Here is a 15,664-nt window from a genome sequence, read left to right as displayed (position 1 = left end):
AAATTCTACAGATACTGAATTCTGTACAAGGGGAACCATAAAATACACAGTATGTCCCGTCATCATATAGGCCCATTATTTTACAGCTGACACTAGAGCTGGGGAAAATTATGTTTTTGCCCTTACTTCTGAGGAATTATGGCAACTTTTTTAAAAGGTATTTTCCAAACTCTGGTTGACAGGCAAATGAACCGGTTTGAGTGTGACACAATTTTTTTGATTCAGCACATGGTGGAGTCTGCATACAACTTTCTGAGCGTTTAAAAATCATTATCCATGTACAAAGAGAGCTGGGCAACTTAAACTGACCTTTGAGAGTTCATTTAGTACAATCTTTCCCAAGATACTTGGCAAACAAAGAAAAAGCATCAAATTCACATTCCTCTAACCAAAGCAGACAAATAGGCTTACAGATAGTTTAGGTGATTCAAAACTGATGTGGGTACACAAGTTTTCTTTAGCAACTGTAGACTCACCACAGCAGAGGTACTGGATCTTTGCCAAGCCTGTAAAGTACCTTATAAACTGGAGCACTGAAAGTGTCAAAACCGCCGAAATATTCTTGCAGTGATATTTTTTTCTTCCAAAGAACACACTGGTACTTAATATATATATATATATATATATATATATATATATATATACTCCAGATAACACTTCATCAATCTGAGAAAAGTAAACTATTCTATATGCAGCAACCTTGCTGCTGTTTTTGATTTTAGTACACTACTGACGAAATTCAGTTCAAGCCATGCCTGTCTGCCTTCTTTCCAAAAGGCACTGTGCCACCAGCTATGTAGGGAATATTCTTTGCCAGCAGCATGGAAGCCAGAAGGAAATTTTTATTGAATCTGGCCAGGCATTTGCTACATTCTCCTCCAGTGTCATGCCTGCTGCTAGTCTCTTCTCATAAACTGGAAAAAATTGGCAAACTTAGTTATCAATGCCATCACTTGGACACTATTATTTTAGCCTCTTGTTTCATGATCATGTGCACCCAGTGATGTAGAAGCAGAAGTTCCAAACTCTTATGCTGTTCTTCCTTTACACCTTCTCTTTCCATTAGGAACAGGGAAGCATGCCATTTCCCAGGCTATGTCCTCACACTTGTTGGCTTCATGTTTCCTGGCAGAGAAAATCTATTTAGTAGGTTTCCTCGAAAGCTAACCTTTTAGCAAAACTCAGAAGTATGCTACTCTTGTACATCATATGCTGAAAGAGCTAGATTTAAGAGAACCCCAAACACCCTTCTTTCATATAGCATCCAAATACAAGATTCTGGAAGGCTGCCAACAGCATAGAGGCAGTATTCACTGGTGGCTTACCATGAAGTCGAATTAACTGTGGCCCCTAAAGTGAGGCCACGCATAGCCCCTGGCCAGTCAGCTGTTCAGAATAAAGGAGGTCAGGCAGGCCAAGTTATAACACACCATGCATCAAACACCACAGGATTTTTCTTTCTGCTGCCACCAGATCTTTCTTAGTGTGATGGTAATGTGGAGCTTCATTCCTTGATCTTGTCTGTAACAGTGCTGTCCTTTAGAAAAGAGGCAATAGCAAGCGGGTCGCAAGCGGTTGCAAAAGCCAGATATGCATACTGATGGCAGGTATCTCTTCGGAAAATGAACAAAGAAAAAGACTGCATTTTTAACCTTCACATATTAGGTATGTCTTACAGCAGGATGCTTACTAGATCAGACAGTCTAAAGTCAACAGGTATTACTACTTTGAAGTCTTTCCCCTCTCTTTTTGCACTGCCCTGCTGGGATCTGCACAGCTTAGGAATGTGAGAGACACATTGTTGATAAGATTTATCTGATGTATTCTTCTTCAGAGATGCTGGACACGTCCTCATCTGCACTTTCTTCTAAATCTGGCAAGTTTCCCCAAAGCAGAAAGTTTGTACCTTAAAAAGAAAGTGCAAATATTCTTTGACCAGGTAATGAACGGGGGAGGGAACATATTGCCAAAGAAATGTACAACCTTAATCACAGCAAAAGCCTAACATATAATGTAATAAAACATGCAAATCAACTCTATCATTATCTTTCACCTCCACTCTCTGAAATATCACATTTTTGTTCAGGGCTAGTCAGTCTTTCAGTATTTGGGTTCCTGTAAATAACTGTATAAAAGAGATAATTTCAGCAAGTGACAACTGTGGAAACTTATAACCACTGACACTCCTTCTTCTACATCATTGCTGAAGGTGCAAGAGTTCACATGCTACAGGGCTGGCTATTTCCACTTTAGGCTCTTAAATGCCATAAATGTCCATTTCTTGCATTGGTGTATATGTTAAATTGTTAGCAACTCTAGGCTGACTTTGTGTATAATGATTTGTAGTTATAACTAAGATTTACAAGCAAGTCCCAGCATCTGGGCATACTGATAGGAATGAATGAATGAATGAATGAATGAATGAATGAATGAATGTCAAAATGGAAGGCCATATACATTTTAGAAAGGGGGTTAGCTAATGCCCCCTGCCTGATTTTGTGGCTCCTGGAGTGTCCCAAAGCCCAACGCAACAATTTTTTTGTTCATGGGGGAAAAAGAGAATTGCATATGTGGAAGTCTTCCAAAAGTGTGATTCTGTCTTAAAATAGGGTGGATACTTGCTCTCTCCACTGCGAGAAGGTGGGCTTTAGGATAGCAAGCATGGACCTCTGACTTTTGATTTGAGGTTTTTTTCTGGTGGTTCTGGGTGAGATCTGGCCTGTGGAAACCTGGAACTTGCTCATCATGGCTATAGGAGAATTCCATCATGTTGACAGGTTCTTCCTATAAGAAGCCATTCTAGCCACTATGCCACACTCACTGAAATAAAGCAAGCAGTTCTGGCTGCAGCTCATCAACTTTTGGATCAAAGGAGGTTCAATTTTGTATTAAAGCAAATTCCTTGTTTGAAGACAAGGTAAATCTGCTGGGCCTGATGTTGCACTCAATCCAGGTATACATTTATTTCCCCTAAGGGCCATTTCCCTGTAATTAAAAAAAAATGAGACAGAACAGTACAGGAAGACAAGAACAATGATCCATCTTTGAAATATTCCATACCAGAGGAATTCAGCCGGTTGATTCCCAAAACAGCCTGGCTGTGAAACATCCAGAAGTGTCCATTGTTGCAGGCGAGCAAGCAAGGTTTGCATGGAGCAATCACATGGTAACCTACCACATTACCACTGGAAGAGCAAATAAAATATCTGACATGTACATTCTTAGGTGAAACAGGAGACAAAACAATAAGCTGTAAGATCAACAGATATTAATGTTCTCTTAGTATACAACAAATTAATGAAATGGCATTTCCCATATCTAGTAAAACCAAGTAAATGTTTGACTAAATTTCTGAGCAAAATGTCTTTACCAAACAATTGAGAATACAGTACAGTTGGATCTCTGTATCCAGATTCTCCATCCACAGATTCAACCATCCATAGCTTGAAAACATTTTTTTAAAAATTCCAAAATGCAAATTTTAATTTTGCCATTTTATATAGGAGACACCATTTGACTACACCACTATATATAATGGAATTTAAGCATGCACAGATTTTGGAACCCACAGGGAGTCTTGGAACCAAATCCCAGTGGATACACACTGTATATACCCATAGACACACCTACACACACTCTTAATTTTAAGCCCCAAACACACTTCTGTAAGAACAGAGTATAGAATACACTAATATCAGAGGTAATGGTTGTTTAAATACAACATTTTAAAACAAGCACCATCAGCTTGCCTCACCATAAGTCAAAGGTTTAAGAATATTGATTCACTATCCAAGGCTGAATGGATCTACAAAATACGGCATCTAATCAGTGGTGTCACATGAGCCGTGTAGGGAAGTGCCTCTTCTCTTAGATCCTTATCCACCACATGGATTTAATTATTATGAATCTGTCACAATATTGTATCCAACAGAGAAGGCAAAAAATGAAGACTATTTTATTGAAGAATGGTGAAAGTTTTCAAATTTCTAGGGGGAAAGAGCTGTTAAATAGGTTGGAGGACCACATAAGCATAAAATGGATCCATCTGTACTGTAGATTCTATAGCAGTCTGTCTTCTGCAAATTGTAAATCATCTCTTTTTGCTCATTGGTTCCCCTCTTTGTTTTCCTTCACAAAACTCTAATAAAATACTAAGTTAAAAACAATGTGAAACACAGTCCAAAGCAGAGCATGAACATGTACTACAAACCACTGCTACATTCCATGTCCTGCCAGTTTGTGCCAATCAGGGCAGAGGTGAAGAGATTTTTTTTAAAAAAATATGTGTTATGCCAGTTCCAAATTAGTCCAACTGGACCATTTCTTGATCCAGCAAATCCAAAACTGGCTCCTTCGTGGTCCCTGTCCAAAACATCTCCATTTGCAGGGTTCCATCTGCTACTGCTGGCCTGAAAACCACAGATGGTAACTTATCACATCACGTGACATGATAGGAGACTCAGTTACAGACACCCCACTGCCACCAGTGGTGCTTATTCCCACAGTTGAAGCAGCTTCACTATGTCATCCTAACTCCTGCTAGCTGTCAACAATGAGGTGTTGGGATAGTGTCATAGCATATGAATGTCCTAGAGCACAATCCCAATAATTGTAAGGAGCTAGATTCAAATCAACTGGTAATAATTGTAAGGAAGTTGATTTCTTGAATATGTCACACTAATGAATGATGGACATAACGTGCACAACTGTAGATTATAGTAGTTTAGCTGTGTGGAGAACTTTAGTCAAAATCCTTTGGGCCTATAGCTTTTGGCTGATTCTGAATAATAAGGCTGATAACTTCTTTTCTTCCCTTTATACAAGCCATATTCCTGCGACTTACAGGCAACACTTTCTGCATCTCTGTTCCAGATTTCAGATGACTTTCATCTGCCACACTTTAGGTTAGCAGATTGCTGTTAAAGAAGGTGTAAGGACAAAGCTAACCCCCTACCAAAAAAAGAGGAAAAAGGGAAATTCTGTAATCAGTAATTGAACTTATCAGCAGAATACATGCATGGACTTTTTTTTTTTTTGAAATTGTGAAGATTTTAAAGGTTCAGTCTCCCTTATGTGGAATTCCAAAATATTCCAAAATTCAAAATTGTCTACATGGGTGGCTGAGATAGTGACACGTTTGCTTTCTAATGATTCAATGTACACAAACTTTGTTTCATACACAAAAGTAATTAAAATATTGTGAATAAAACTACCTTCAGGTAAGATATCAGGTGTATATGAAACAAATAAATGTCATGTTTAGACTTGGGTATCATTTCCAAGATCTCTGAATATGCAAATATTCCAAAATCTGAAAAACTCCGAAATCCAAAATACTTCTAGTCCCAAGCATTTCAGATAAGAAGACTCAACCTATATATTAGTATGGCCATCCTAAATAGGTATTAGATAATCTTATACATCGGGTGGCCCTCCAAGTGTTTTGCACTGCAAATCCCACAGTTCTTTATTACTGGCCATTTTGGTTGAGACTTCTGGGAGTTGAAGCTGAAAACTTTTAGTGAGCCAAAAGTCCACCATTTTTGTCTTATAACAAACATTATACAGGTATTGATAAAATTTAGCCTATGCATATTCAATTCTGGAACTTTGCTGTGATTTATACAAGTAGTTAAATCCAAAGGAATATTGAATTATCAAGTCAGCTTCAAGCTCTTTCACCCAGATCAATAAAGAGGCAGAGACTGCAAAGCTACATTAAACTATAGTATTACTTACCATTTCAAACAGGCAACATTCTTTAGTTTACATTTGCAGATTTCTGTAAAATAGCAGTTTCCAATGAAGTCCACAGTACTAGTAGAGATGAGGAAGAAAAATACTGTAAATAGTTAAAATTCACTTGATCATGTATTTTGAGATTCAGTGTTTCCACAGAACATATTCTCTTTATTTTATTTTTTTTCATTTACAGATCTATTTTTGCTAACAGCCACCATAAACCTCTCCAGTGGCACGGCAATATAACAAAATAAATGTAGAATTGGTGAACAGTTTCAGTGTTTGATATTAAGATCTTTGACAGGGAATCTTTTTCTTGCACTGTCTCTCCAAAATTGATCAAACCAAGTTGTCCTTTAGAGAACACTTAGCAAATCCTATTACATTCTAGTGTACGTGACTTAGGTATGACCTTTAATACAGAATGCCATTTCACTTTAATTAAGATAAATAAGCCGCTTGTATCCCGGGTTCCTGAAGTGCACAGGCGGAAATCAGGCCGCCTTACAGTTGTTGTTAGATTGCAAGTCCCAGAAGCTCTAGCCAGCACAGCCAAAATTGAGGAATGCTGGAACAGCAGTCCAAGAACCCCCAAAGGCTGCTTAGTTCTCACCCCTGCTATAGAGTACTATGTACACATGACAGTTACACTTATATTAGGACGCTAGACAGTTTTATTCTTATCAGAATGTTCAAGAAAGATGTTGGCAAACTGTGGCATGTCCAGAGGAGGGCAACGAAATGGTGAAAAGTTTGGGAACCATGCCCTATGAGGAGCGACTTAGGGAGCTAGTTATGTTTAGCCTGGAGAAGATTAAAGGTGACATGATAGCCATGTTTAAATATTTGAAGGGATGTCATATTTGAAGGGATGTCATGGCTTCGGTCCGAGTTACTTGAGGGAACGCCTCTCCCTATATAATCCCCCACACTCTCAGGACATCTGGGAAGAACGTACTGGAAATACAAAAGACTAGATTGTCTATTACTTCCCAAAGAACCTTTACCGCCACTGCCCCTAAACTATGGAATGGCATGCCAGAAGCGATCCATCTCATTACCACCTTGGATGCTTTCAAGAAGGCAGTCAAGACGAAGCTCATCTGCCGGGCCTATCCATCCAACCCTGTTTAGGACCCATCCTTTAGTTTTAATGATGATTCTGTAAAATTCCACTGTTATAAAACTTCTGTATTATGATAAACTAGTATTAATTAATATCATTACTGTTGAGATGACGTATTATGGATTTTATTGTATGTAATTGTATGTTTTTATCAGGTTGTAACCCCGCTTTGATCCGAAAGGGAGAGGCAGGGAAATATAAATATATTATTATTATTATTATTATTATTATTATTATTATTATATTGAGGATGGAGCAAGTGAAAAGAAAAGAGATTCCACCTAAACTTTAGAGGGAACTTCCTGAGAGTAAGAGCTGTTTGACAGTGGTAGAGTCTCCTTCTTTGGACATCTTTAAACAGAGGCTGGATGGCCATCTGTTAGGGATACTTTGATTGAGAGTTCCTGCATGGCAGGGGTTGGACTGGGTGGCCCTTGTGGTCTCTTCCAACTCTGTGACCCTGTGATTAATAATGAACACTTGTCTGTCTATTATAATCTATGCAAAAGCAATTATCACTCAGAAAAGCATGATGGCTGTTTTAGGTCATGGTTAGTGCACAGCACCAAACTACTGCTTAGAAACACATCTAATTTTTCTCAACCAGGGACAGGCAACATTGTGCCCTCCCCATAATTCTGGACTGCAGCTCACATCATCCCTGAAGATTGCACCCAAACTTACTGAGCCTTTAGGGGTGGGGAGTAGGGTTGTAGCTCAAAGCATCTGGAAAGCAGTACTTTCAGTACTTTAGCAGAAATATCTATAAAGGGCTGGTTTTGAACATTGTTCTAACCCCCTTATAAACAAGCTGTTATCAGTCTATGCCAAGATTAATGGACTAAAACTTCTCAGGGATCCCAATGCTAAAATGCAACGTATTTTAAGGCTGCAGTCATAAATACTAAGGATAAGATAAGTCCTGTGGATGGAAATCTACTTCGTCCAGAGTATATACTCACTATATTGGGCTATGAGGCTATAATCACATTCAAACCTATTAGTGAGCTAACCTCATTAAATTCTGTGTTATTCGGTTCACAGTATACTGTACATGCATAGAAGTAAGTTGTAAGAAGGTAAAATTAGGGGTTTTAATTCTTAACTACTTCCCACAAGTAGTTCTGTTAACAAACTATCACACATGACCCTAAGACATTTCAAAATATTCACCTATCTTTGAAAAGGGGACAAACAAAATAAGGATAAAGGGGTAACGCTGGAAATAGATAAATCCTTGTGTTTCTAGAATGTGCCAAACTTGCATTATTAATTTGTGACGCCGTTGTATTTCTATATTAATGTGCCTTTTTTTAAAAAATGCATAAAATGCATAAATACATGTTCTAATATCCTTTTCTTCAACATATGCATTTTAAATATATTGCATTTAGATGTGCACATTTCTATATATTTTATCCTCAAGTATGGAGTTTAGTGCAATTGGACATGCTTTTTGAGTTAAGAGTTGCATTGCAACACTTGGAGAAAAATAAATTTCTCCAGTAATTATGTTCCAATCAGACAACAGCTCTGGTTTCTGGAATGCACAGACTGAATTAGTTTCCACTGGAACTAAAAAAAATTAAAAATTTAATTCAATTTTCCACTTCATGAGAATACTTTTATTAGGTCAGCCAAAAAGAATTCTCAGTGGAAGATTCTGAAAGACAAAAATGTGTGAAGCATCCTTACCTTCCACATAGTTACAACATGAAGAATGCCACTGTTCAGGTCATTATTATCATTCCTCAAAAGCTGAGGAACATAATTAATGCTCATTAGTGACCTAATAAGCACAGTGTGTCATCTTACCCTGTTACTTTCCTACTTATTACAACAAAACAAAGGGATTATTAATAAGAGATTGAAAACATTTAGTGACTGCACCACCAATGATGATGTGTTCAGGTATATTTACTTATCTTCTTCTTCTTCTTCTTCTTGGCTTTACTTCGTGAACGAAGATTCAGGAAGGACTCATCCGTGCTTTCTACAAGCGCATTGATGATGTTGGATGTATCCTTCGAGCCTGTGCAATGGATTTTTCTGGTGGAGCGCAGCGTGCACAGAACTGGCCACACCCTTTAAACCAGAGGTTCGACTGCTGAGGCCTTGACAAGCATGGACGGTGGCAGCGAGGTCCTCAGGTCGTAGGTTAGATTAGAGTTTCCTTCTCTTAGATGGTTGACCTTACAGGGTTAGATGAGCACCATCTGCCCCGCTTTGGGATTAGAGTTTTCCTTCTCCTAGGATGGTTGCCATAAGGCTAGAGAGCCCATCCTGCCCTTTGGCGCTCTTGGTCAGACCCTTTGGTTGTGACCTGTCTGGCATGGGAGGCCCTACCAGTGGCTATTATACCACCGCCAGCATAGCTCACAACTTCATTAGGGTACGCAAGCCTCTCCCCCACACAGTCAGAGCATCACCTATTTCTTTAACCATGATAACTTCAAGATGCAATTAGTGTAAATGAGTAGTCATGTTATGGCCAGTTTGAAGTACTATGGGACTTTTCCAGACTGCACAATTATACCACTTTGATATTGCTCTAACTGATGTTGTTCCATCATATAGAATTTTAGGATTTCATAGAATCACAGAGTTGGAAGAGGCCACAAGGACCATCCAGTCCAACCTGCTGCCATGCAAAGGGGTTGAGGTTTGTTGAACTGCTAGAGTTCTCTGGCAGAGAATTCAAATTACTTGATGAAACTACAAATTATAGGATTCAATTGGATGGTGCCATGGAAGTTAGATGGTTGTCAAAATCCTACAATGAACCTTGGTAACTTTCTTTTTGAGGCCTAGCATTTATTCACCAAGAGAACAATCTAGAAGGAAATAGCTATTTCACTGAAAAGACAGAAAAATATTCCCTTTTAAATTTGTCCACGTTTCTGTTTGTTTCTTTACAGATTACCAGGTTAGGTTCTAAATGAAGAACAACTGAATATCCTACAAAACTTCCCAGTAAATCTCCCCATCCGTTTGGTTGTTCAGTTCAAGTAGTTGCATACTAAAATTATTCATCATAATATTGGAATTGGTAAGCAGTTTACATTTGTTTACACTGAAGAATTTTAGCAGCAGTGCCTTAACTGTCTCCTGTCATCTTTCCTTTTTTTCTTACCTCAGGAATTTTAGCAGAGGTACCACAGAGTGCCTCCACATATATTCTTCCTGATTAAAGGGAGTTTTCCCTATATGTCCAGTTTCTTAACTCAAAAAAGAAAAAAGGCTCTGTATCTGCAGTATTATGACAGACCAGACTTTATTCCCAGAGTGTGAGCAAACAGATTAGGTTGTTCTTTTCCCCTCAATAAAACCCTCTCTCACCTCTCCATCTAACCGACTGGAACAATACCAACCACTGCAATATTGAACCACACAATATCTGTCCAAGAAATGACCATTCCACTAGTTTGAATCCCTCCAGTCAGTGTATCTATTGCTAGCCATGAATCATAGCAACAGAACAAGATGAACAGGTGTGGGAGACTGATTAAAAGTGTCAAGAGCTTTCTGGACAATAGCTGAATCTGCATCTGCAGACCGGATAGTTTTAAACACCCATTAATCTGAGTTCATTCCGAGATGTGTGTCCCATTGCTTACCAATGAAGCAGCGTCATTGTTCTTGCATTCCTGAAATGGTGAGATCGTTTTCCAGTATAGCAAAGATATCTCTTCCCTGGGCTGATCTATATCAGATACTACTGCTGGGAGTTGCCATGGTAAACATTATTCAGGTGGCAGGTAGCCATCAATGCCCAGCTACAGTGTTGCCATACTTGATTTATAGTCTCATAACACAGACATTTTTCAATACATTAGCTCTCCCTTCAGTTAAACCGCTCAGCGCTAACAGAATACACCCAGCTGCCATGCTAATCAATTATTATAGTATAAAGAAGCCAATAGCGGCAAATAATACCCCAAAGCACTAAAATATAGTTTTCCCATTTGAAAGGAAAGATTGGTTGAATTTCATTACCCATTTTAGGAGTAGAAATGGTCAATATTTCCCCCCTTTCAATAAGACTACTGAAATGCCATTTGTAACCAGGTGGAATAATTTCACTTCATGTTAGTCAGTTACCTTAAGTGTATGAACCCTTGTGGCTGATTTAAGGAAGCTATCATTATAAAGGAACAGTTCTATCATTTGCTTATACGTATTTGCTTTCTATGAATAAACATCAGCCATTTGGAGGTGGCTATAATACACTTTTTTATTTGACTTGTTTGTTCTGTGTCGCTTTTAAACAACTTTTTTTATTCTGTGCAGTTTAAAATTATTTCACTCTGCAATTTTGTTCTTTTGAAATCTGAATGCTGTCAAGAACTGACTATATGACATACGTACTCAATCAGAATGTATATGAGGAAGGAGAAAGGCTGTAGCTCAGCAGTAGAGCACATGCTTTGCATGCAAAAGGTCTTCAGTACCCACCATCTCCAGGGAAGGCTGGGACAGACCTGCCTGAAACCCTGGGGAGCTAGTAGAGGCAGTAAAGGAACAATAGTCTGGCTTGATATCAGGCAGCTTCCCATATTTCTGCATAGATTTACTCATAGCTAATTTACAATACTACTCACCTGAAGGCCAGTTGGAGTTTCTCTTATATACCATCTCTGATAAATCATCAATACTTGCTGACAATTTCATTCTGAGCCCATTCACACTACACAATTACAGGACTATGATTCCATGTCAGCTACCATGGTTTCATCCTGCGGAAACCTGGAGTTTGGAGAGGCATGAGAGCCTTTCTTTCTAAATACCCCTCCTTAAACTGCAAACCCTACAATTCCATAGGATGTTGCCATGCCTGTAAAAGTGGAATCATAGTGCTATATAATTTTGTAGTGTGAAACGGTCCTGTGTGTATGGGAATTGCTTTAATGATGGTAGTGTGTTGTAGCCCAGTCATGCTAGATAGTAAGACGAAACTGAGACACTAAACAAATCCTGATGGATTATTCACCACTTTTTTCTGAAGAGCCACAATAACTTTACTGTTATTTGCCAAAAAGGACTGCCTGGCAGTTCCAGCATTTTGGATTCTTCAGTTTATGGCTAGGAAGAAGGTGGATAACAGATTCTGCATATGCATCAAAGCTATTTCCAGTCTAAGGTGTCAACCTAAAACCTTATCATATTCTGTACATTTCAATGTTCAAATAGCCATTCAAAAATACAAATGAGAAAGGGGAAATTGAGAGAAAATGTATGGTCATGAGGTGGCATGATTTCTGCTACAAATGCGGAACACTTCATTTGAGTGATACTACGGAAGTTTATAAGAATTGCATTTTCTTACACCAGTGAACACTTTACTTCTTTATTTCTTTTTTGCTGATACTTTAGCAGTTACACTTTGATTCACAACCACTCCATCAATTGGAAGGCAGAGACTATGTCATCCTGTGGTTTATGCAACATCTCTTTGTTTTTTTGACTGTTACCACAACAAACAGCCCAGAAACTGATTATTAAGAGAAGTGAAAGTGACAGTTCCAGCATAATGTCAGTAACATTCTCATACCACTGTAGCATTGGTGGCACAAGGCTAATATTAAAGCCATTTGTTTCCTTTTCTCAATTTAGACTGATTGACACTTTAGAACAGGCCTGCACAACTTGTCATGCTTGAACCCACTAGGTTTTTTGTTTGTTTGTTTTGTAGCTGTGTCCCAGGATCTGCAAAATCTGTGGGTTTGCAAGGTACTTATTAAGACACAATACAGTTGCTTCACAGAATGCATTTAGCCTGTTGGATCACAAGTGTGCAGGTCTTCTTTAGAAAGTCCCACGCACGCACGCACACATGCACACTATTAAGTCTTTACAGACAGAACACCAGTTTCCTATATTTATGAAAGATATTAGAAGGACTGTATACCATGGCAGTTCAGGCAAAGCCAGCCTGAGAAAAGTTAAAGCTACAGCATACTTATTCTCATAGTCCATGCGTGTAAATAAACTTTGTGTGCAGTGGCCACATTTAGCTGAATTGTCAACCTGGCAGGTTTAAATGACCATGGCTGCTGCCACGCTGCAGGATTAATGCAGTCTGACATTGCTTTAACCGTCATGGCTCCATCCTATGAATGCCTGGGATCTGTAGTTTGTTGTGGCACTGGAGCTCTGACAGAGAAGGCTAAATATCTCACAAAACTACAAATCCCAGAATTCCATAGCTGTGTACATGCAGCCCATGAAACAGACTTCAAATCTGAACACTGCATTTCACCTTAATTAAATGCACGCAAGAGCTAAATGTTGGAAGGACAGCACCATAAATAAATTGATCCTTTGTCCAAATCAAGATAAGGCAGTGTGGTTAAGAGATAATATAAATGTATCCTAAAAGTCTCACAAGATGACAAACAAACCGGTTCTGTTGGGTGTAAAATTACGACTCATTCTGGATTTGGGTGTGTATTGTGTGTGTGTGTGTGTGTGTGTGTGTGTGTGTGAGCTCACCTGGTTGGAGGAATGTCTGTGGAGTAGAGGTCTGTTTCTGTATCAGCCAGGAGGACAGCTTTCATGCCTCGGGAGCTTAGCACTTGTTGACAGAACTTGCAGCACAAGACAGAGACACACCTGTCTGCAAAACTGCAACTGCTGGTGGACATGGGGAAGTCAGTCTGTGCCACTGGGGAATCCAGCGTGTCTCTGCACTCCTTCGTCCACTAAGAAGAGTAAAGGATAAGTATTTTGGGGTGAGTGGGGAAACAAGCTCCTTCTTCCCCTTGCCAAGGTGGCTTTCCTGTTCCAGCTCTCTACTTGACACGCAGTGATTACCACCTTTTATATCACCAGAGTTCACAGATTTCCTTGAGGAAATTTTGCCTGGAAAAAAATAAATAAAATAAAATAAATAATTTTTAACCCCGCAATCTGTGTGTGTGTGTGGGGGGGGGATATGAGGATGACTGGGACAACGTTTTAAGCCTGAAGCTTTTGGAAATTAAAAGAGTGTATCAGATCACACAGAGCCAGCATGGAGTGGTTTCAATGGTGGATGATGACTCTGGAGAGCAGGGTTCGAATCCTTGCTTTAACCAATTAGGGAATGCTTAAGTGCAGATAAGTGGGATAGAAATGAACTTGCTATTGATATTGGCCATGGAAGCCTACTAGGTGACCTTGTGCAACTCACATTTTCTCAGCCTCCAAGAGTGGCAATGGCAAACCACCTCTGAGGAAACTTGCCAAGAAAACCCCATGATAGGTTCACCATCTTAGGGTCGCCTGAGCAAAGCAGAACAGAGTAGCACTATTACTTCCCCTTTTTAAGACACTATACTTGTATTGATGCAGCCTAAAATAGCATTGGCCTTTTAAGCTGCTGCGTCGCACTGTTGACTCATGTTCAACTTGTGGTCTACTTGGACTCCTGGATCCCTTTCACACGTAGTTTCATTCAGCCCTATAGCTATGCATTTCATTTTTCTGCCTAAGTGCAGTACCTTACAGTTCTCCATGTTGGGATTCATTTTGCTAGCTTTGGCCAGCTTTCTAATTTATTCAGGTCATTTTGAATTTTGATCCTGTCCTCTGAGGTATTAGCCATTCCTCCTAGTTTGGTGTCATCTGCAAATTTGATAAGCATGTCCTCTATTCCTTCATCCAAGTCATTGATAAAGATGTTGAATAGCACTGGGCCCAGGACAGAGCCCTGTGGCGCCTCACTGGTCACCGTTTCTTCAGCGGGGGTTTGCTATGGCCATTGGACCAAGTGTTCAAATCCTGGCATAGTGGTTTGAGTGCCAGACTGCGTCTCTGGGGTCCAGGGTTCGAATCCTGGCTCGGTCATGGGCAAGAAGTCACACTCTTTCAGCCTCAGGGGGAGGCAATGGCAAAGCTCCTCTGAACAAACCTTGCCCAGAAGATCCCTTGATAAGGTGGCCTTAGGGTTGCCATGAGTCAGAAATGACTTGAAGGCACACATTTGGGAATTCCTCCTTGAAAGGAGGATGAAATGGAGGACATGTCCTGGGAAAGGAGGACCCTGGGACTTGCGGGCAAGGTTTGTAAAGAGGAGGTTTGCCATTGCCTTCCCCTGAGGCTGAGAGAGTGTGACTTGTCCGGGATTCGAACCCTGGACCCCAGGGACGCAGGCCAGCGCTCAACCCACTGCGCCACACTGTCCCCCAGCTCTGCTTTCCCCTTAAAGCCCAGCCTCATGCGTCCTTCCCGGCTTCCCAGCCCCTCACTCACTCAACCCAGCTCGGGTTCTTCTCAGGACTCCTTCAGGGATGGAACCTTCCTCCGCCAGCCATCAACCAGTTTGAATCCGCATCTCCACATCCCATTGGTGGAAACACGCCCCGCCCCCTGAGCCTGATTGGTCGGAGCTTCTCCATATTAACCACACTAAGACCTTCTTTTTCTTTTCATTTGCATACCCCGCCCCCTTTTTTCCGGACACCGCCCACCGCGCCCTGATTGGTGCGCTTCTCTCACGGATGGGCGGCGCCAGTAAGAAAAGTGGCGGGACGGAGGCCGGATCGGTAGCAGAACGAAGAGGGTTTATTGGTCGGAGCGGGTGGCCGTCTTCCGAACCTTCGCTTCTGATTGGTCCGCCTTGGTAAAAGGGGCGGGGCGTCCGAAGTCGGGGTGAGGTGGAAACGTTCCGCGGGAACAGTCCGAAGAAGGCGGCTAGGAGGGCGGTCGAGCGGCGCTGGAGGTAAGAGTTCCGTCCGGGAGGGAGGGATTTACAATCGTGCTCCGCTCTGGTGCCACGAACAAAGTACCATTCCCAGAATTCCATAGCACGGAGTC

General features: G+C 40.5%; 2 protein-coding genes across 5 annotated transcripts in view; one reads left to right on the top strand and one right to left on the bottom strand.

Annotated features, from left to right (window-relative positions):
* Positions 1–1,697: 1,697 nt before the first annotated feature.
* Positions 1,698–15,180, bottom strand: LOC149315960 (protein FAM72A-like). The gene is made up of 5 exons (XM_089518573.1): positions 15,101–15,180; positions 13,361–13,729; positions 5,740–5,817; positions 3,061–3,185; positions 1,698–1,906 (listed from the first exon to the last, which is right to left on the bottom strand). The coding sequence occupies exons 2-5, from the start codon at positions 13,510–13,512 to the stop codon at positions 1,812–1,814; spliced, it is 450 nt and encodes a 149-aa protein (XP_089374699.1). The 5' UTR covers positions 13,513–13,729; positions 15,101–15,180; the 3' UTR covers positions 1,698–1,811.
* A 309-nt stretch (positions 15,181–15,489) lies between these two features.
* Positions 15,490–15,664, top strand: part of LOC149315959 (SLIT-ROBO Rho GTPase-activating protein 2) — a 256,991-nt gene continuing 256,816 nt past the window's right edge. For all 4 annotated transcript variants that reach the window (XM_089514493.1, XM_089514494.1, XM_089514492.1 and 1 more), the window contains exon 1: positions 15,490–15,569. The gene's annotated coding sequence lies outside the window, so the exon portion shown is untranslated. The remainder of the gene's footprint in view (positions 15,570–15,664) is intronic.

The sequence above is a fragment of the Sceloporus occidentalis genome, unplaced genomic scaffold, assembly GCF_023333645.1.
Source record: "Sceloporus occidentalis isolate IW3139 unplaced genomic scaffold, rSceOcc1.0.p SCAF_3, whole genome shotgun sequence".
In the NCBI taxonomy this organism is placed as follows: Eukaryota; Metazoa; Chordata; class Lepidosauria; order Squamata; family Phrynosomatidae; genus Sceloporus; species Sceloporus occidentalis.
The sequence above is the reverse complement of the archived record's forward strand: the minus strand, read 5'-3'. Positions and strand labels throughout refer to the sequence as shown.